Genomic DNA, 21,085 nt, shown 5'->3' with positions numbered 1-21,085 from the left:
AGGGCCTCTCTGCTATCTTTGGAACCCACAGAGGACACTGCTGCCCCAAGGGCTTATCTCTGCCTGGAGAGCTCCTTGCCCAGGGCTTTGCATGCAGATGCGTTCCCTCATTCAAAAGTCCTCTGGCAACACAGGCCTTCCCCAACGACAAGATCTAGAAGGATGCCTCCCTCCCATCCCTTCCCACCTTCCATTCAGCTGCCATTTGCTGTCACCGACCACTTGACATGACACATTCCACATTCATGACACAGAGGTCTTTCTTCAAGGGGACAGGAATGCTGGGGCACGTTCTGTTTGCTGCTGAGTTATCACACCCTGGGTGCGGGCACGGGATTGGCGCTCAGATGGGCACTGACCCAATCACTGCCCTTTGCCTGAATGCTGCTTCTCCCTCCCTTCTTGTCTCCCCCCGAACAACCAGGTCAGTGGTCCCTGCTCATGCTCTGCTAACAATGGGAACTTGTTAATTGAAGCAGATAGTGTGAACGATTCAACCTCTCCACCCAGAAAAACCACCACCGGAGAATCACTGGTAGGTATATAAGGAGAGGCTTCAAGAGAACCCAGACAACACTCGAGAGGAAAACACTGTCAAAGGAACAGCACAAAGAAATAGCACCTGACATTGTAATAACCCTACTGTGAATGATCAGAAAAGAACAGGTAGGTCACACCACAGTAATATCTTTGCAAGTCAAGAAAAGAAATCTTGTGTGATTGCCTTTCAAAGGATGCAAGAATAAATGCACATCAAGACCCTTCTGACGCACTGGCTGTACCTTTATTATGTTTACCTCGTTCACTAAGAGTTCCGTGATGCAAGGTTACCATACACAGTTAGATAATGTCCGCACTGCACATCTAAGGCTATACAGCAAAAGAACCAGAATTAGTACAAATACAAGAACTATATTTACATTCTGTATACTCAAGCTCCGAACATCAGATAATATTTACATAATAAAACATGAAAATGAAAATCTGAAATTAATAATGTACATTGTTGCTAATGTGCTCAACTCCTTACTGGGGAGAGATCAGTCTGCAAAGTCTTGGTTCAAAAAGGCCACATGTGCTCCACGGGTTCCGTGGCAGCGCATATGGATGGTGAGAAGAGACCCGAAATCCCGCCAGGTGGCGCCTTGCACGCGAGAAGGCTGATGGAGTCCTCAGGCGAACCGATGCCAGAATGTGCAGCCTGGAAAAAGGGAACTTGAAGACATGAAGACGACACGCAACAGCCAGGGTTTGGCAAGAGACCAACCTCAGCTCGGACTTTCTGAGCACAGCTTTTAACATGACATTTGTATCAACTCTCATTCTTTCCTTTAAATGATCAGAGAAGCTTTCCTAAGATCTCTTGGGGCTCAAATCCGAATTTCATAAATGGCCTTTTGAACAACCGTAGATAATCTCTCAGCTGACATTTCCATTTCCTAAGGAAGCACTATCAGTACAGCCCTGCTACCCAGTCCTGGTTTGGCTGCACAATGGGCTGAGTGGTTACTGGCCATGCTGGGCAGCGCAGTGCACACGAGTCAGAGTCCTCTTACAAACACATTCAGCAAACCTTCTGAGAGCAGCAGCAGAATTAGTGTCTTCTTTTTAAGGAGCAGGTTAATAATCACATTTTAGAAAGGGAACCCAAAGCGAAAATGAAGGACCCAAGTCACACAGACAGACAAGGCCTGACCCCATCCTGGAGGACCCGAGTGGATGCAGCGTGAGGAAATGGGAGCGTACCAGAGCTGCTATGCACTCGGTCATCCGTTCTTTCCCAGTCCAATGTGCAATTAATTACAGCTGTATAAATATACAAATACCTTACAAAATTAAATATCCCTGTAAATCACAACAAGCAGCAGGCAACAAAGTCTTTGCTTTGAAATATGTGCCAGGAGAAGTCATTTTATTTTTAGATCCCTAAAGATCTTTCACAATGATTTAACTTATTCCTTCATCTTAAAAGAGCTGAAAAACCCCACTGAAAATATGAGTAGTTGTAGAAATTCAATGCACTTAAGGGCAAAAAAATGTAAAACAATAGTAGTTTCTTAGCCAGGGAAAATCATTTTCCTTCCCCTCACAGTGAAGGCTCGGGGGTTTTAACGATGCACTAGAATTTGGGTGCCCACCCCGCTGCCCGTAGCAGCCCTTCCCCACGCCCCTGGCTGTGTGCACGGCTGCTTGGCCCTGCACAGCCTGGCCCGAGAGCTGGCTGACTCCCAGGCAGGCGCAGAGGTGAGGAGGCTGTGGGCACTGGTTTGCTGTGGGCTGAGGTCATGTTTTGCTTTGGCAGGAGACAGGAGGGCGAGGAAGGAGGGGAGGACATGATTACTTTTAGCTAGCACTCAGTTCTCCTTAATCTGTGTAAGAGCTTTTTCTTTCCTTTTGTTTTTTGCTTGTTTTAAGGAGTGCTTTAGGAAAAAAACACGTAAAAAACCCTCAAAAGGTAGTTTCCTTAAATACTAATACAATACTAATATTATATTAAATATCAACTTTCCTGCCACCATGGCTTCAGCTAAAGCCTCCTAAGTAGTTCCTGCCAAAAACGCTCTCAGCTTCGAGGTGGGGATGGATCTGTCCAGAAAGGGACATTAATCCTGAAATTGTTCCAACTCCAACCTGGACATGGGCCACTAGAGGAAAAGGGGTGAACAAAATAAGGGCTGTCCTCAGACGGTGGAAAGCACACCCGCCAGAGACCCCTGCAGGACGCAGACGTCCTGCTCCCTCAGGGGCCCTCTCACCCAGGGGCATTACCAACAGTCCAGTTCTACCTGTTCTAATCTCTGACACCTCCAAAGCAAAGACTTTCCAAACCAGTTTTGAGTTAGAAGAAAAACCAAACGTCATTTCAGTGTATCACATGATTTTACTCCCCCTCAGCCCTCCCCACCTCCCTGTGTCACGGACATGGGTCCCTCTGTCAGACTTCGTGACAAACAGCAGCGGCACCCGTGACTTCATTCTAAAACGTAACCTTCGAATTTCATCTTCATTTCCCTGAAATAAGATTTCATTCCAGGCCAGGAGCAGTCTCGAAGCACCAACAGATCCTGGATTTGAGTCTACACCAGAAGGGCATATTGTGTCCATTAGACAACGAAGGAATCTCTAACATAAAAAATCTCACGCATTGCTTAGAAAACAAATAATATCACAGTTAATGACCTATGTTTTAAGGAGAGGAAGGAAATAAAAAAAAAACCCTGCTGTAGAGTTTTTATTGATCACTTTTCAGCTAAGGTCACAGCCTGGGATTTCTATCCTTTCTTTTAAGCTCGCCACAATTCACTTTTCCTCCTCTTTGCAAGGGGACCCTACCGAAGCTAGGAGACCTCTTCTTAGAGAAGAGCCCAACCAGGAAATCAGAAGCAAGGGTCTGCTGACAGGCGCCTGCCCAGCTCTGTTCCACAGCACGCATGCGCCCCGCCCCCTGCTGCCTGAAGCAGAAAATCCGCAGGTCCCCACCACCTAAGAGTCAGCAACTTCAAGGCTGGAGACCCTCAGTCTCTGCAAGGTAGGAGAGGGCAGACACTTTCCTAAATGCCCGAGGAATGGTCAAACAGAGGTGTGGTGAGGGAGGTAAAGGATGGTACAAAATACTCCAGGTCAACTGGCAAAGCAACTGAATTAACCTGCAGGACTTCTTTTCCCCAGGCCATTCCTATAAAACTAACTGGCAGCTCAAGGAAAAAGAGTATCTTCTTCCATGATGGTGTCGGGATGCAGATGACCGTGTTCTGTCAGAGAAGGAGACTGTCAGCAGTGAGCTTCCTCCTTCCTCCTCTGGCAGAATTTCCACACCCCATGAAGATAACCAAGCTTTGAGGCAAGGCGGAGGCAGCAGCAAGCCACTGGGGCCTGGGCTTAGGTGCGGCTCTTCTCTGCCCCCAGGTGTCCTTTTGGTTTTTTTAGTGGTGGGAGGGGACTGCTTTTAATCCCAGGATCCAGAAGGCAAAGCCTGCCGTGTCTGCTGATTTATGATTATAGGGGGAGAAGCATTACTGAAAGTATTTTCAATTTGGCAAGGATCATTGGAAATGACCACTGGATTCAGAGGAAGACTTCCAAGACTCTCCTTGAAAGTCACATTTCTTTGCGCAAAGGGAGCAATCACGAGGTCACTACTCAGCATTACCATAATTATAATGACAACAAGGACCATCAAGTTCAATACCAGAAAGTGAGTCACTCCCCCCTGTGGGACATTTGTGTATGACATAGGGCTAATTCCAAACTGTACCATCACTAATGCCAAGAAGAGAAATGAGAATCGGAGAGAAAAGCAGTTCACGGAGTGCTGCTGTGAGGAGGTACCCTCATCCCACCGTCCGCCCGCCTTCACGACCCACTGTCAAATCCCACGGTCCTCTCAGATCCACTGGCAATATCCTTGGCTCTTCCCTTTCTTACAAGGTCAGCAGCAGCCACAGTTCCAGGCCCGCTAAGAAGTCCTCCCTTCTCTCTTCCACTAAAAGAAAACCACATAACTATATTCTACATAAGCTCCACTTTCAGAGAACACACCTGTGCCATTTCTAAGCTCACCACAACCTCTTCCCTGAATGGAAAATGCAGGGATTAGCAATGGTAAAAAGAGATGGAAAGGGAAAAGGTTAAGTTTTTTCCTTTTAAGGTTCTAAAAAAAGCCAGATGTTTCCTCCCGTAGTCTCTAAGCCACCCCCCACCCAAAATTAAAGTGATATCACAAATACAGAAAAGGAAAAAAATATTATGTTGTCTTAAAAAACAGACAAAGATATCCAAAGACAGCAGTACAGACATCACAGGTGGTCACAATGGGGACCTATCATACAAAAGGAAGCCAAAAGATGGAAAAATAATTTGGAGATTCACTGGATCCCCTTCGGGTTGTTTTTGTTTGTTTGTTTTTCTCCCTTTTGTTAGGCCACATGCTACTACCAAGATTCTCAGCACAGGAAAAAAGAGAAGGGTGCACAGCAATGGAGACGGGGACCAGGGGAGCTAGAAAGAATGCTGACAGGAGGGAAAGCAGTTACTCCACAGGCTTACACACGAGAGGGGCCATCAAGAATCACAGAGAGAAGTGAGAGGCAACACTTTCTTTATCTCTCGAAGGCGAGCGAGGGCGCTCAGCAGTCACTTAGCACTTCGGTTCGCTGGGGCATCTGCGGGACAGTTTTGACCTACAGGTGACAGAGGAAGAGGACGGATTAGAAAGCTGGGTGCAGATGTCCCCCCCTCACAGGTCTCTCTCCTGTACGCTTCTCTTGAGCTTCTTCCCCTTCAGCACTCAAGGCCCAGGTCTCTAGGCTCCCTGAAGAAGCAGACTTAGCTGTGGGGGCCCCTGGGACAAAAGCCCCTCACAGGAGCAGAGGCTGGTTCACAGAGTGGAATACTGGGAGACCACGAAGGTTCTCACCACCTTCCCCTGACTCAGTCAAAAAATAAAAAAGTAAAATAAAATCTTGGGAAAAAAAAAAATCAAAGCAGGACATTAACTGGATGCAAATGTGACCAGGTTCCCTTAGCCATTCAGGACACCAGGTGACACCTTATGAGAAGTGGAGGCCTCATCATCACCTCACAACCACACTTACTCCGCCGTCCTTCCTCTATCCTCAATCCACCTTTTGGGAACAAGACTTCCTTCTCGATTTACACTGACCAAAAGCCAAGAGGAAGAAGGAAACACGAGGACAACTTCTTACCGTATCGTGCCAGCAAGGAGTGGGTTAAAGGCATATAACCAGTCGTTCATGTCTTTGTCATTGAGAGCCTGTAAAAGGACCCCACGATGCTTTGTGCATACAGCAAAGATGTTAGGTGTCTGAAAGAGGCACAGGGAGACAGGAAAGTTACGATGGCTCCTGACAACGGGGACCACCCTGCCATATTCCCAGGCACACAGCACTGCACACTGAAGGGTCAGGGAGACCAGACACATAGGAAGTATGCCATACCACACAACAGAGAATTTAGAACTCAGAAGGGAAGGGTGCAGGCGGCAATTAGCCAAGAAAGCAGGACTGACCTTCACCATGGCCTGCTGGTCCTCACTGTATTCCACCTGTGCTGTGGACAGGTTAATGATGCCACGCTCCACTGGGTCTTTGTCACTGTTATAGATGAAGACATAAGGGCGACGGACCACGACAAAATGTTTAGCCCAGGTGCTGTAAAGTGGCTCCTTGAAATGCAGGTATCCTTTCTTAGAGACCACGGAGCTAAAAAGTACAGCATGAGAGACGTTAGTTTCTCACAAAAAAGAAGTGATCATGGCCTGAAGAACGTGAAAATACGTCTCACCTAGGCCCAGCCCTTAGGATGAACAAAACAGGCAAAAGATCTGTTTGGCCTAGAATCTTCCCTGCTAAAATAACACAGCAAGAGAACACAAAGTCCCACCCCCACAGCATACTGTGGAGTGGTGGAGATGCCTGACAGGACACAAGCACGGCAGGAACCCGGCCCGACTCTTCCCTCCAGATTCCATTGGCATTAGACAGTAACAGTCACCGCAAGTACAAAAGCAGAGAGTAAATTACCGCGATTTGTCTTTTATACCTGGCATCTCTGGTCAACACAGTACTCACCCTGGTCTAATTTCTTCAATATCTGGAACAAGATTGAGAAATTCATTTTTTCCTGCTCGGGCCAAATAGGGTGTTTCCACAGTTGGGACAATCTGAAACTGTTCAAATTCTGGGCAGGGACTAGAGGCCCGGGAATTGGCTTCTGGGGTCCTTTAAAAGAGAAAGGTTACGGGTAACAGGAGCTTCAGCAAGGTCAACGCGTAATGCGTACAACCCTCTCACCGGGAGGGACAAGCCCTCCCCTTAAGAGCAGGAGCCTTGCAAACATCGGTTTCAGAGAGCTCGGCGGAGAAGACAAGCTGGTGTCAGAAAGTTAATTCCAACTTCAACCGGGGTCATCCTTTAGAAGTTACAAAAGTCACCAAGTCATGCAGTCCCTCTTCCTACTCTGAAGCCCTCTGAATGGAAGTGTCTGGGGCAGGAACTCCATTTCCTTACGTGTTTCTATTTCGTTCCAAGGCCACAACTAGGGCAGTGGTTCTCAAAGTGTAATCCCTGACCAGCATCACCTGGAAACTTGCTAGAAATTCAAATTCTCAGGCTCCAACCCAGACCTACAGAATCAGGGACGATGAGTGGAGTTCAGCCACCTGTACTTTAACAAGCCTCCCAGGTGACACTGGTGTGTGTTGACATCCGAGAACCACCGCCAGAAGGGGCTGGCAGGGAAGATGCTGGCTTCCCAAACGACCGGGGACCAAAAGCAGTCCGGACCCCGACGTGAGAAGGAGCTCCTTCCTCCACTCTGCACTATGAGTTATCATAGAGCAGCTTAGCCTGATGAATTGTATCTCCCCAATTCTAAAAAGCCCGTTTTTAATACTTCACCATTTCTTAAGTTGGGATGCAGCTTACAATTGATGACAGGTCACATTTTGGTTGGCAGTGCTTTTTTCTTTCTTAGTAGCACATAAAATAATGTTATGGTTGATGACATCCCAAATTTTTCTTTCTTAGTAGCACATAAAATAATGTTATGGTTGATGACATCCCAAATTAACTAAATTACCTGGTTGTGTCATTTTCTCAGCCACACTCAGCTGTGCCCGTGTTGGTACAGTAAGACAGACAGCTGGACAATACCCAGGTGGGCTCTGACAGGTGAGCACAGTGAACAGAGATGGGCACAGGAGTGTGATGGTGGGTCACAAACAAGTGATTATGGTGATGAATTCATGGGATCTAGACTAAATTTGTCTCTATTATTCTCACCAATATGTTTCGTTGTGCCATCAAAATATTTTTTCCAAATGAGTTTTAGACTGTTTTCCCCAAGATGGGGCTTGTTCTGTCTGGTATAACTGGGGAACCAAGCAGGAGTGGGAACAGAAGGCCAAAATGGGCAGGGGAGGGATTCGGAAGAGGAACCAAGGGTTTTCATGCAGAAAGCTAGTCAGACGTGGTGTTAGAAGGTACAGGAGCATCTCCCTGGGACTGTGATATCCAGAAAAGGTCCCCACATACTTTTGAGTGCTGCCGAGAGGGACGGTCCTGCTCTCAGAGGAGAGCCACTGAGCAAGAGGAAGGCTGGTGTTTCTTTGGTTCTTAGACTTGCTTCTCTCAGTGAAGTCTGGGTACTCGTGGCTTCCTTTGTCCCCCAAGTTTTTTATCGATTGATCGATCGATTGCTTGTAATCATTACCACCAACGTGGGGCTTGAACTGAAGACCCCAAGATCAAGAGTTGCATCCTCCACCAACTGGGCCAGCCAGGCGCCTCTTTTATTTTTTTAAGTAAACTAGGGTACTTACTTCTGATCCAGAGAGTTGCTCCTAGCCTCTACCAGAGAAGGGCAGGTGGAGGAGGGAGTGAGGGTCGCACTGCTGAAACTGGACACAGAGGGATCCCGTCCAATAGGAGAGATATCAGACAACTGGAGGCAAACAGAAGACAGCAAGTGAGATTCAGCTGAAAACCCAAAATGCCTCTGCAACGAGGAGCTTTGACACCCAGTGACCTCATGTTCATAAATCTGCTGCTGCAGGTCATTCAAGAAGATGCCTTTTGGCCTGAGTGTCACAGTAGGAATCATTTACAAAAGAGGGAAGACTGGCTTTTTATTTTGTGACTGTCCTGCATTAATTAAATGAGCCTATCTCTATGAGCCCACTATTTAGAACAACAGGCACTAGTCTAAGAATATGGCACAGGCCTTGCCCTCCTGGAGCTTACGCTGTACGTGGAGAAGGCAGGCAAACAAATCAACACTTTGAGAGGTATCAGGCAGTTCTTTGATCCAGTAATTCTACTACAGGGTATTTACCCAAAGAAAACGAAAACACTAATTCAAAAAGACATATGCACACCTATGTTCACTGCGGCATTATCTACAATAGCTAAGATATGAAAGCAACTCAAGTGTCCATCAATAGACGAATGTATAAAGAAGATGTGGTCTACACACATGATGGAATATCATTCAGCCATAAAAATGAACGAGACCTTGCCATTTGTGACAAGATGGATGGACCTAGGGGGTATTATGCTAAGTGAAATATGACAGAGAAAGACAAATACCATACGATTTTACTTATATGTGGAACCTAAAAACCAAAACAAAACAAAAAAAACCCAAAAAACCAGACTTTTAAAAACAGAAAACAAACTAAGGGGAGATTAGTGAGGGGATGGGGAAACAGATGAAGGGGATGAAGAGGTACAGACTTCCAGTTATAAAATAAATAAGCCATGGAGACGAAGTACAGCGTCGGGAAGGTTGCCAGTAATACTGTAATAACATCGTGTAGTGCCAGACGGGGACGACACTTACCGTGGGGTGAGCACTGCGTAATGTACACAATTGTTCAATTACTATGTTGTATGCCTGAAGCTAATTTAACGCCTCATCCTTCGTCAAAGGTAACAACATTTGATGCCACCAAGAACCTCGGAACCTCTGGTGTCCTGCCATACAGTGACATACCAGCCTCTATAGGATTTTCTCCATGGGATTCGGGGAAAAGCCAAAATGTTTCCCATCTAAAGCACTCTAAGAGACACAGGGTGATACCTTTATCTGCAGAAGTCAGTGTTCTGACTCTGAAAAGTTAAATACATACAAGAGCCGTACACTAGTCTGAAGCCACCTCAAAGCAGGGAACCTGGGACGGGAAATCCGAGCTGCTCACCTTACAGTCACTGATGCTGCCGTGCACCTGGCTGAACTCTCGGTTGAAAGTGTGGGTGAGAAGTTGCAGGCACTAGGGAAGAGAGAGGAATGTGTGAGTTTCAATGGTTAAATGAAGCCTTGGATGCAAGGCAGGAAGAGAAAACAACAGGCTAACACCCACAGTGGAGCTCAGGTGCTGCCCCAACAGCTCTAGAATTAAGTAAGAATTTAGCAAGGGGAGCCTGGCGTATGCCTAAGAAAGACAAATTAAGTGGATAAAAAGCCATTCTCAAGACGACAAAAGCTGCCAACACCACAGTTTAGAAGTGCTCAAGAACACAAAAGTGTCCCTTCCGATTCACCTTGGTACTAAAAGCCATGGAGACTTCTGGATGGACACATTTTTCTAAACTGACTAGAAGACAGTTCGGTTATTGAAACAACACGACACGAAAGCCCTCTCACCTCTATATTCCATTGTGGGCCAGTTGCCCAGACACCATATGCCCGGGAGTCATCCTCGGCGACGCCTCTGTCCTCCCCCACCCTCTCCGGGCAACAAGGAGTACCGGCTCTACCTCCCCAATGTCTCTTCTGTGACGACTCCTCCTCTTCACCCTGCAGCCTCCCGCCTCCGATGAGACCCACACCATCACTCATCTGGATCACCGCAGCAAAGAGCTCTTTGAGCCTCCAGTCTTTGTCACCCCAAACCCACCCTCTTTCTTGCTGCCACAACATGAATACCTGTTTAAAATATTTCCATGTCACCCCCAGGACACGCTACAATCTAGTCCAGTCCTCAGACCCTGCAAGAGCTGCTCCTGCCCCATGTCTCAGATCCCATCTCCTGCCTCTCCCCACGTCCCCCACGTGATTCCCTAGCGCAGAAGGTGTAGCCCACGTGGCTCCCACTGGTGCAGCCTTCCGAGCTCAGCTCACCAGCACCAGCCCATGGAGGCCTCTCCTCTGGCTCCCCCAGACTCCAGACACATAGCTCTACTATATGCTTGTCACCAAGTCACCTGTGAGTTCAGTGAGGGTAGAAATGGAGTCTTATTTATTTCTACTTTCACAGCTAGTATAGGCCTTGAAACAGAGGCCCTCAAAGAAAGATGAAAATGAAAAATCCAACCAGCTCACAGGGCTCTCACGGTGGGAAAGTGCTCAGCAAATAGGAAGGGAGTCACACCTTGGTAGCTAGCTCCTTCTCTCGATCCACCAGGCTTTCAATGTCTGCCGAGTCGTAGCCGCTGCTCTCGCTGGGAGTGATGGCGCTTTCAAAGGTGGTGGTAGAGATCTGAGAGGAGATGCTGGTGGAGGTGCTGAGGGTTCCACTGCTGAGGCTGGGGGACAACGAGTCACTTAGGGATTTGGGGATGCTGTCACCAAGTCTCTCACGCAGCAGCAGGAAGTGGCGAGTTTTCTCCACCTAAGAAGATCGACACAACTGCCTCAGCAAACATGAAGCTTGTTAAGATTCTTTTTTTTTTTTTTTTAAGATTTGAGAAAGAGAGAGAGAGTGCACGCACATTTGAGCAGGGTGGAGGGGCAGAGGGAGACTGAAAGGGACAGAGAATTTTCAGCAGACTCCCAGCTAAGCAAGGACCCTGACATGGGGCTCGATCTCACAACCCCAAGATCATGACCTGAGCCGGAATCAAGAGTTGGACACTCAGGGGCACCTGGGTGGCACAGTGGTTAAGCGTCTGCCTTTGGCTCAGGGCGTGATCCTGGCGTTATGGGATCGAGCCCCGCATCAGGCTCCTCCGCTATGAGCCTGCTTCTTCCTCTCCCACTCCCGCTGCTTGTGTTCCCTCTCTCGCTGGCTGTCTCTATCTCTGTCAAATAAATAAATAAAATCTTTAAAAAAAAAAAAAAAGAGTTGGACACTCAACTAATGAGCCACCCAGGTGCCCCAAAGCTCATTAGGATCCTAATAAGCAAAATATGCCTCCATCATGACTGAAAGCTGAAAAGCCAAGATCACAAAGAGAAAGTGAGTATGTGTCTGATACTTCGGGAGTTGCGCTCAAGAGTTCATCTGAGCGTTTCCTGCCTTTGGATACCTCATGAAGGAGCTCCAGCTTCTCTAACTCCCACTGGTGCTCAAGGATGAGACTGTCCCCTCGGGGCCGCCAGCCTGCTAAGTTCTCTTCTCCCCGCACATACGCCACTGATGTATCCAAGATTTTTCTTCTCCTCCTCTGCATGCCTAAGACAAGATGAATTTTTTTTTAAGAGAAAAATCTGATTGCATTTTTAGCTCAAAACAAACTAATAATTCATATACATGGCAAACCAAGACACTTAGTCAAGATACATGGGATTTTAATAAAAATTCACCCCTTTTCCCCCAAAGCAATTCTCTGAACTTCTTTTAAAACTGAGTTTTATATTTTTTGATAACTATGAAGATGCAACTTGAGAAGAAGCCCAAGTTATTGTGTTAAGTGAAAATATAGAAAGACTGAATAGTCTATACCCTATGGTTCCAAATATATGGAAATACACCCATATGAAAAAAGTAGGAAAGGACCATTCTCCATCCTCCCCCCCAACACACACCCCACATTCGGGAGCTCAGGACTGCAGATGACAGACAGTTTCAGCCCCATCATTTCCCATTAATTTAAAAAAATGTTATACCGTTTTTACATATCAAAGACATGAATTTATGTTAACTAAGAAAGTTTCTCAAGGAAGTATCCGACACTATAATTAGCTGCTATTGAGACTTGGATTCATATTCAAATTCTTTTTTTAATCTAAATCTTACCTGTTGGACCTGACCTTCTTCTGTATGTGTTCTCTAAAATGATTCAAACTCACCTTAATCAAATGTGTTTTAAAAACCCTGACTTTTGTCCACGTTCTGGTTTATAAACATAGAAATGCAGAGGGCTGCTCAAGACCACCAAGCTAGAGGACAGCAGCAGTCCAAAGTGACATCTAAAGGACCAGCACAAATTCAACTTAATAATTTGTCTCCCTAGAGCACAGGAAGTTCGAATTCTAGCTTGACAGCACCTATAAAGTTACCCTGCCAAGGTATCTTTGGCGCTAACGTGGAAAGGGAAAGGGTTATGAAGTTTGCCAAGCAAATTTTTTATAATATGTTGCAACCTCGTGACATTTTGTTCACTACAGTTTTTATAACAGTTTCGCAGGTCACAAACCAAACAGTGTTGTAACTCAGAAAAAGGTAACTCTCACTGCCACCAAAAAACTGGCTTATAAAATATACCTGGTTTCTAAAGAATTTTCTATCTATCCCACGTGGGTAGGATAGATTTTTGACAAAATATACTCCAAACACAGGCAAAGATAATTATCACCTCCCCGATCCATAAGGGCTTACCTGGACTACCCGTGTCTGCCATTTTGCATAAACTGAGTTCATAAATTCCAGTGACTCGATTGCTATTCGAATTAAAACAAACAACTGTTTAACTTCTTGTAGCACAAAAACAGGAAAATCTCAATTCCTTCTACTTAAAACACTGTCTCCTGTGTAGGGACTGCAGCCCACCCTCAAATATAATTACAGACATTTCTTGTTTCTTTTTTTATTCTGAACTTAAGAAGTATATTTTTCCTAGAAGGAGTTTGTTTTCATCCCAATATTTTGAATTACTTCAACAGGAGGAATAAAATTGAATGATAAACCAAAATCTTATAAAACAAATATAAAAATTAAAAACCTGCCTTACCACAAGAGAAGAGATGAGGGGGAAAGTCTGACTAGAATGAAACGAGGAGCATCGATTGTGAAGGGTATTGAACCTTCCATGTATTAGTAACACTTATTGTTTGGGCTGGGTAGCGAGGCACAGGTAATCTGTGTTAGTCTTGACACATTTTGATATATCTTAAATAGGAATAAATCTTTAAAAGAAGAAAATCCCAGTGGTAATCAGTTAGAATTAATGACATCTGAAAGAACATTTAGTCCCTGCAAAATTGTTCTGCAAGTGTTCACCATGTAATTCTCCTTCCTTCCTTCACACACTCATGTATCCATCAGGATTTCGGTAAATGCCAACACCTCCAAGTTACTGCACTCCCGGTAGCAGGTGGCAAGCCAACCCGGAAAGAGCAAGCCAGGGACCCTGAGGGCTCTGCTGATTCTATAGTGGGCAAACCAACTGGAAGCTACACACAAGTGTAGCTCAGAAACTTACGAGTCTGGGGACTTTGAGTAGCCGCTGCCAAAGAGGCTGCGCAGAGAGCGTGGCGGCGAGATCTTGGCATCCCGGGAGTAGAAGACCATGCACACATCCTTAGTGATGACCGCTGGCTGGATGCAATGATCCAACTGAAAGCACAAGGCAGTGGCCTCCAGTTAAATGCAGACAGAGCATCTGTGGCAGGACTCCGTGCACCAGCATAGTCGGAAAGCTGGTCGCAGAGGTGCGGGCTGCACGGTTTCAGCTCTACCAATGACTTCAACAGCAGCTCAGCAGATAGCACGTGCCAGATCAGGTTGTAGTCCTTGCAGCTGCTTTATTTTCCCCAACTTTTTAAAAAAAACTTTCTTCTGAAATAATGGCTAATAGTTATTATTTGTTATGGGCCAAGCACTGTTCTAATGCTTTAGTATATGACCTCTCTACATCTTTCTGAGGTAAATGCCATCATTATCACTCCTATTTAAGAGATGAGGGAACTGAGGCACAGAGAGAGTCCCTGTGGAGGGACACGCTGGCAGTAAGTGGCAGCACAGGGATCCGAACTCAGACAGGCTGGTTCCAGGGTCTGTGCTGTTACTCACTACAGGCTGTGAGCAGAGCCTGTAGTGCACCTTCTTTGAAGAAGGTGATTAGGTTACTAAAACTGAAGTTATAATAGAAGCCATATGACTTTCTTGAAGTTTATTTATTATTTTTTTTAGTAATCTCTACACCCAACATGGTGCTCGAACTCACAACCCCAAGATCAAGAGTCGCTCACTCTTCTCACTGAGCCAGCCAGGTGCCCTGTTGTAGGACTTCGTGACTACACAGAGACTAGGAGCAGAAGCTAATACAATCAGAATAGTAGCAAACAGCTGACAAAATCCGTCGAATCTTTCCTCCTCATTTCTTGGGGTAACCTGCCCACTGTTCAGGCCTAGCCATTCGTGGTGATGTAGGTGCAAAGTCTCCTCACCTCTAGGTACGCTGACAAGGTCATGTAGATCTTTTCCCCATAGGGCGTCACTCGGTTCAGGAGGAGAGAGTTATGGAGGGAGCTGTCCCACACTGCCTCGAAACGGTAGAAGGTCCTGAGGTCAGAAAGGCAAGAGGGAGTCATCCAGAAGAAGCAAAGTCACCTTAGTCCAGGTCCTCTGTCAATAACACTACCGAATTCTACACCAACGAAAACTTGCAACATATCGAAATCTAACGACACAGTGGAGTCCTTAACCCCTGGAAGGAAAAGGCAGGCCCCAGTCTCTTGCCCCAACCACCATCCAGGAGCACTTAGCTATGTTTTTTTTTTTTTTTTTTTCTGGACAAGCCTGCTTCTCTGCCCATAAGCATAAAAACAGATCAAAGAGATTAAGATGAAAAGGATAAGTGCCTGTGGATAGAAACTAAAGGAAGAAAACCTAAGTAAGCGCCTCTGTCAGTCAACAAAGAGCAGAAAGCAAATCCTCAGGAGCCTGCAAGCCTATCTTCACATCCCAGTCCAGTTCCACTGGGCCCTTGAGATGTCACCAACACCTGTGAGGCCTGACGGAGGAAACACGCAGAACAATTTAAGTACAGAGAATCTAATTTTAAATAAAGGAACAAGAGGCTATTCTCAGCTGATGTTTCAGTAAAAGAATGATTTTAATACAAAAGCCGGCTAACTACTATTTTTCACTTTTCAAAAAAAATCCACATGAAAACCAATCTTAACACTTCCATAACAACTAGAAGCTTGACTTGATAAGCACCCAGAAACTGTTTAAGATGTTCTAATATCTTCCTTTCTTCCTACTGGTAAAGCCCCGCAGACCTGACCTGACATCCGTTGTGCAGCCTCGTCCAAAGCGCTGCACTGAGTGACAGCCCAGCTTCCAGCTCTGCCTGCGGTCCCCACCCACCCCGGGGCCCCATGAGAAGTGTCTACTCTGCACATGTTCCATCACTACCGGCTCTCACCCAGTTCAGTGAGAAAGACTTCCTGCACACTTTGCCTCCTTCTACATTCCTCCTCCGCTCCTTCCCAAATGGTAACCTTGCTATTGCTGTCTTTTCTAGATTTCCTATGACAAATAACTTCCCTTGATGATGAGAGATGGGAAAAGACTTCCTTCACTACTGAACCAGGATCTTTTTTCCCCCGAAAGAAGAAAACAAATAGAGACTAGCAGCTCTGACAGCAGAAAGAGAAATGTTTAAAAATAAACAACCTATTTCTCACAGACTCAGCTGCCCAAATAGCCGAACTGCTCTCTACTACCTCACGGGACAAGACCAAGAAAACAGTGAATAATTATGCAAAGCTACAGAGCAACAAAACTTCAACCTTGTGGCAGAGAGAGGACAGACAGAGAAGAACAGAAGACTCAGCCCGAGGTTCCGTATGAAAGGAGGGGAGGGACACTCTAATTCGTAATCTCGCAGAGGAAAACCTGAAGGTGCGTAAGAATGAAATGGACAAGTTTAGTCCATGGAATGAGAAAAGGAGAGCTCTACCAATCACTTAAAAAGCTGTATGTGAAATTGTACACGCATCAGGAAAGCCAGGGCACCGAGGGTACAGTATAAGGTGCTGCTCTATCCTAGGTCTGCATGGGGAAAAACTACTAAATTAAAACAGTAGTCTAAGCAACATAAGACATAAAGCATTTGATAAACTAGAATCTTTAATGTGCAAAAAAGCAAACAGAAAATACCTAGGAATATCCTTATCAAGAAAGAGCCTGCAAAAACATAGAAAAGCTTTCGTTAGTGCAGTAGCAGAACAAAAAAGGAAAGGAAAAAGGAGAGAAAAGCAAAAGAGAAGAAAGTATATACAAAAAGACAAATTTGCTGTTAAGCAAAGTGAATCCAACTGGACAATTAACAGAGAACTCCATGGGGCACAATTTGATAGACAGCTTACAATGACATGGGTCCCTCTCCTGAGACATTTACTTAAGGAACATGCTGGGCACAGAAGGGATGGTGGACACCACCTCTATTAACACCCTGTCTGCAGGCGACTCAGTACTGGAAACGGTAGGAAGCTGCTGTGGAGTGAAGGGAAAACCAAGTCAATCAGGTAACACAGAAGCAGGACTGGGAAGAAAAGCAGCAGTGGACCTTGTGGGCTACACACCACTATCAGGACGCCGGAAGAGCTCTCATAGGTAAATGTGCATCGCACACCCACACTGGAGTTTTTTTTTTTTTTCAAAGATTTTATTTATTTATTCGACAGAGACAGAGACAGCCAGCGAGAGAGGGAACACAAGCAGCGGGAGTGGGAGAGGAAGAAGCAGGCCCACAGCAGAAGAGCCTGATGTGGGGCTCAATCCCATAACGCCGGGATCACGCCCTGAGCCAAAGGCAGACGCTTAACCGCTGTGCCACCCAGGCGCCCCCACACTGGAGTTTTTTAAGGTCAACTTTCAACATTACACCTTAGGCAAACAGAACAAAAACTCTCTTAACCAAATTCCACTTAGCAACTTGCCAAATTAACTTATGCTCTCCATATTCCTAAAATGTAAAGCGGGATGTCCATTTTGCCCTGAGCATCCTAAACTAGCAGTATCTCATATGCCAGACAGTTTGCTTCCAAGAGCTGAGTGGTGCGCTTATCAAGGATTAATAGTATTTGGTCCTGAACCTGTTTATAAAATTGTACTTACTATAATCATCTAATTTAATCAAATATTAGGCAAATCCATGCAACACGAGGGCAAAAGGAATTTTTGTTTAGTGCGAAACAAAACTAAGTTGAACTTTTTTTTTTTTGAGAGCAAGACAGCATGAGAGAGCAGGGGGAGGGGCAGAGAGAGAGAATCCCAAGCAGGCTCCAGGGTCGGCTCGGAGCCAGACGGGGCCAGACGCAAGGCTTGATCTCATGACCTTGAGCTCGTGACCTGATCTAAAATCAAGAGTCAGACACCCAACCAACTGAGCCACCCGGGCACCCCAAGTTCAATGTTTTTTAAAAGATGTGATAATGCTGAGTTGTTTAAAAAACACTTGTTTTTTAAACTTTTAAGTCTGGGTGCAATCAATATAAAAAAAGGGGGGGGCAAATAATAAAATTTTAACGATAAATGAGAAAAAGTTTAAAGGATTTTGCATTTAGATTCTTTATAGGTTTCTAGTTCTTGCTCTACCAAATTAAAAATCAGATGATGAATTATGGGCATGGTTTTGCAAGAAAGACAATCAGAAGTTCAATAAATAAGGCTACAATTTAAGGAAAGGCCTTGGACCTATAGTAAGAGCTTGACAAATCAGTGCACATTTATATAGCTTAAATTAAAATGTTTAAAGTGCGTATCCTTTTATTATACTTGACTGTAGCTAGGTTTTTCGATTAATTAACTCTCAACTTCTGTGAAAGAAGCTGCTTCTAACAAAAGCCAAATTAATCTCCTACGGCATCTGATCCATGGCTGGGTATGAATCAAAGGGCTTCTGAAGGTTACTCGAATGCAGGCAACCAAACATCATTGTTCTGTGTATTTTGCTAAGTATTCTAGGGAAATTAAAGACCTATTTCTCAGAGTTGCAAAGAAAACATGGTGAATGACGGCTGAATATCTGCTATTGGCGTCCAGCTGGAGAAAATACCCTGTGGGGTTAATGCTGACTTCAGAGAAAGGGATTGTTCACGATTCTGCCCAGGAAGAGACCGGGCAGGGCCACAGCATGCCTCTTGACCTCTGCCCCCCTCCCATGCAGGCACACTCTCAGATTCCTTCCCTCCCTCTCACAGCGCCTGCAGCTCCTCCTACAGGCAAAAAGCAGACATTTGCTTTTTTTCCCTCTTTTCTATGTAAAACTGTCACACAAGGAAACAATGGGGAAAAAAATGAATCCTGGCCCAAACTTTTTTTTTTTTTAAGATTTTATTTATTTATTTGACAGAGAGAGAGACAGCCAGTGAGAGAGGGAACACAAGCAGGGGGAGTGGGAGAGGAAGAAGCAGGATCCCAGCGGAGTAGGGAGCCTGAAGTGGGGCTCGATCCCAGCACCTTGGGATCAGGCCCTGGGCTGAAAGCAGATGCTTAACAACTGAGCCACCCAGGCGCCCTCTTGGCCCAAACTTTTAATCCTGATTCTGCTTTTTTGTCTCATTTTTCCCCTCTAACACAGATGTGAGCACATTTTTCAGGAACAGACAGAGGTGTACAGAAGTCCTCCTGTAACACAGAGGCCACCCCGCTTCCCAGCCCTTGCCACATACAGGACTGGGGTCTGCGCACAATGACATATCTTCTTTCCTGGGGAGGGAGTGGGGACCCCAGTAGATTTATCTCCAGTCGGACATGGGAAAGCAGACTGGCTAGGTACTTTATGCACTGTCATCACTTGATTATAAAATGGAATTTTAAGGGAAACTAATTTAAAATTAAAAATAAAATTCCTTATTTATAGCAGACAACCTTGTTCAGAAGAGTTTATATATATTAATTTATCACCCTTATGAGTAAATGAAAATGAAAAGCAAACACTGAGACTCCTGGAGCCTCTGCTGGCAGCAGCCAAGGCTAAACACAAGAGGGTTCGCTATGCCGGGGAGAGCATGTTTCCATGACACTCAGGACCAACAGACCTTTCTCCACAGCAACCCCTTCACAGGAAAACACTCAGTCTCAGCAACAATTAATTTGTACTTTTAAACCCGTGGGTAGCATGCTGCATTTTCTTTTTCTGTTCTTGTCTCTCAGACTGTGTTACATCTACTCAAACTCCACACAGGACAGAACATTTTCATTCTATACGGGTAACTGACCCACAGACCCGATCTCTATTGATTTATTTACTTTTGGAGAGCAGGGCAGCAGGGAGGAAAGGGATGTCTGAAGTAAGAAAGGAATTTGTTTCTGCACCTGAAGCGCAATCACTGGTGAACAAGGAATCTGATGGGGGAGCCATCAACTCCCACAGGGCGGACTCATCGGGCTGCATGGGGGCCCTACCTGCTGGAGTTGTGGGAGGACTTCAGGTACTTGGCAGAGATAATATTTAGAGAGAGGATGGCATCAACCGCAGCCTCATCCACCTCAGCCTTATTCCTGATCCGGCCTACAAGGAAGAATAAAGAAACTAGGACAGGGGTACACTTAAAAACACAACAGAAATTCATTAAGCCAAAGAGAGACTTTTAAACTCTGGTACCTTTGGGTGTTAGAAGGGTCATGTGGCTCACCACCGAGAGGTCTCCCACGATTCTCTGTGTCCCCTGCCACTTAATTCCCACATTTAGTCCACTGTGAAACCTGGCTGATTCTCTGTTCAAAAAGTTTCTCATATTCATCTCAACTTTTATTTCCAATACCACCACCTGCTCACAAAGGCCATCCCCTTCCTGTCCAGAACACTGCGGTGGCCATATCACTGGTCTCCTGGCTGCTCACCTCTCCCCCTCTCCAATCCACGCTACGCTCCAGTTAACTTCTTAAGCCACTGCCCTCATTATACTGCCTTCTTGTTCAAAACCATTTTCAAATTAACACTAAGGGAACCCTAGGGGGTGTACGGCACAGAGGTCAAGAGCACAGCCTATGGAGCTGGACTGCCTGGGTTCACATCTCAGCTTCAACACTTTCGGCTGTGAGTCTTGGGCATATTACTCAACCTCTCTGAGCCTCATCTGTGAGGTGGGATTAACAATTCTCGGGGCGCCTGGGTGGCTCAGTCGTTAAGCGTCTGCCTTCAGCCCAGGGCCTGATCCCAGGGTCCTGCGATCGAGCCCCACATCGGACTCCCTGCTCCGCTGGGAGCCTGCTTCTTCCTGTCCTGCTCCCCCTGCTTGTGTTCCCTCTCTAGCTAGTTGTCTCTCTGTCAAATAAATAAATAAAATCTTAAAAAAACCAAAATAATTCTGCCCTCACATGATTGTTACAACCATGTTATATGTTTGCTATGTTATATTAAATAAACTAATATTTTTAGAGCATTCAGAAATGTACCTGCTACGGAGAAAGTATATTAAGTGTTCATTAAAAAAAAAGCTTGAAAACAACTACCCTAGACAGAAGAGAGTACAATCTCCCTTCTAGCGGTTCTTAATCTGGTCCATAGATACTCAGAGTCTATGTACAGAATTCAGGAGGTCCATGTGCTTAAATGAGAAAAAAAATTACAACTTTATTTTCATGAACCTCTGACTGAAATTTTGCATTTCCTTCAATTATGAAGGGAGGGGTCAATCCATAGGAAAATCAGCAGTACCTGTGACT

At 45.5% G+C, this 21,085-nt stretch overlaps 1 protein-coding gene across 10 annotated transcripts in view; it reads right to left on the bottom strand.

Moving 5' to 3' along the window:
- Nucleotides 1–765: 765 nt before the first annotated feature.
- Nucleotides 766–21,085, bottom strand: part of KIF1B (kinesin family member 1B) — a 121,710-nt gene continuing 101,390 nt past the window's right edge. For all 10 annotated transcript variants that reach the window (XM_019808121.2, XM_019808122.2, XM_019808125.2 and 7 more), the window contains 12 exons: nt 19,823–19,928; nt 14,851–14,965; nt 13,884–14,017; nt 13,061–13,122; nt 11,769–11,914; nt 10,892–11,131; nt 9,719–9,790; nt 8,342–8,463; nt 6,591–6,740; nt 6,029–6,221; nt 5,706–5,824; nt 766–5,180 (listed from right to left, as the gene is read on the bottom strand). In XM_019808121.2, coding sequence (XP_019663680.1) covers nt 5,138–5,180; nt 5,706–5,824; nt 6,029–6,221; nt 6,591–6,740; nt 8,342–8,463; nt 9,719–9,790; nt 10,892–11,131; nt 11,769–11,914; nt 13,061–13,122; nt 13,884–14,017; nt 14,851–14,965; nt 19,823–19,928 — 1,502 coding nt within the window. In that variant the 3' untranslated portion in view covers nt 766–5,137. The remainder of the gene's footprint in view (nt 5,181–5,705; nt 5,825–6,028; nt 6,222–6,590; nt 6,741–8,341; nt 8,464–9,718; nt 9,791–10,891; nt 11,132–11,768; nt 11,915–13,060; nt 13,123–13,883; nt 14,018–14,850; nt 14,966–19,822; nt 19,929–21,085) is intronic.

This window comes from Ailuropoda melanoleuca, chromosome 11, assembly GCF_002007445.2.
Source record: "Ailuropoda melanoleuca isolate Jingjing chromosome 11, ASM200744v2, whole genome shotgun sequence".
NCBI lineage: Eukaryota > Metazoa > Chordata > Mammalia > Carnivora > Ursidae > Ailuropoda > Ailuropoda melanoleuca.
This window is presented reverse-complemented; position numbering and strand designations above follow the sequence as displayed.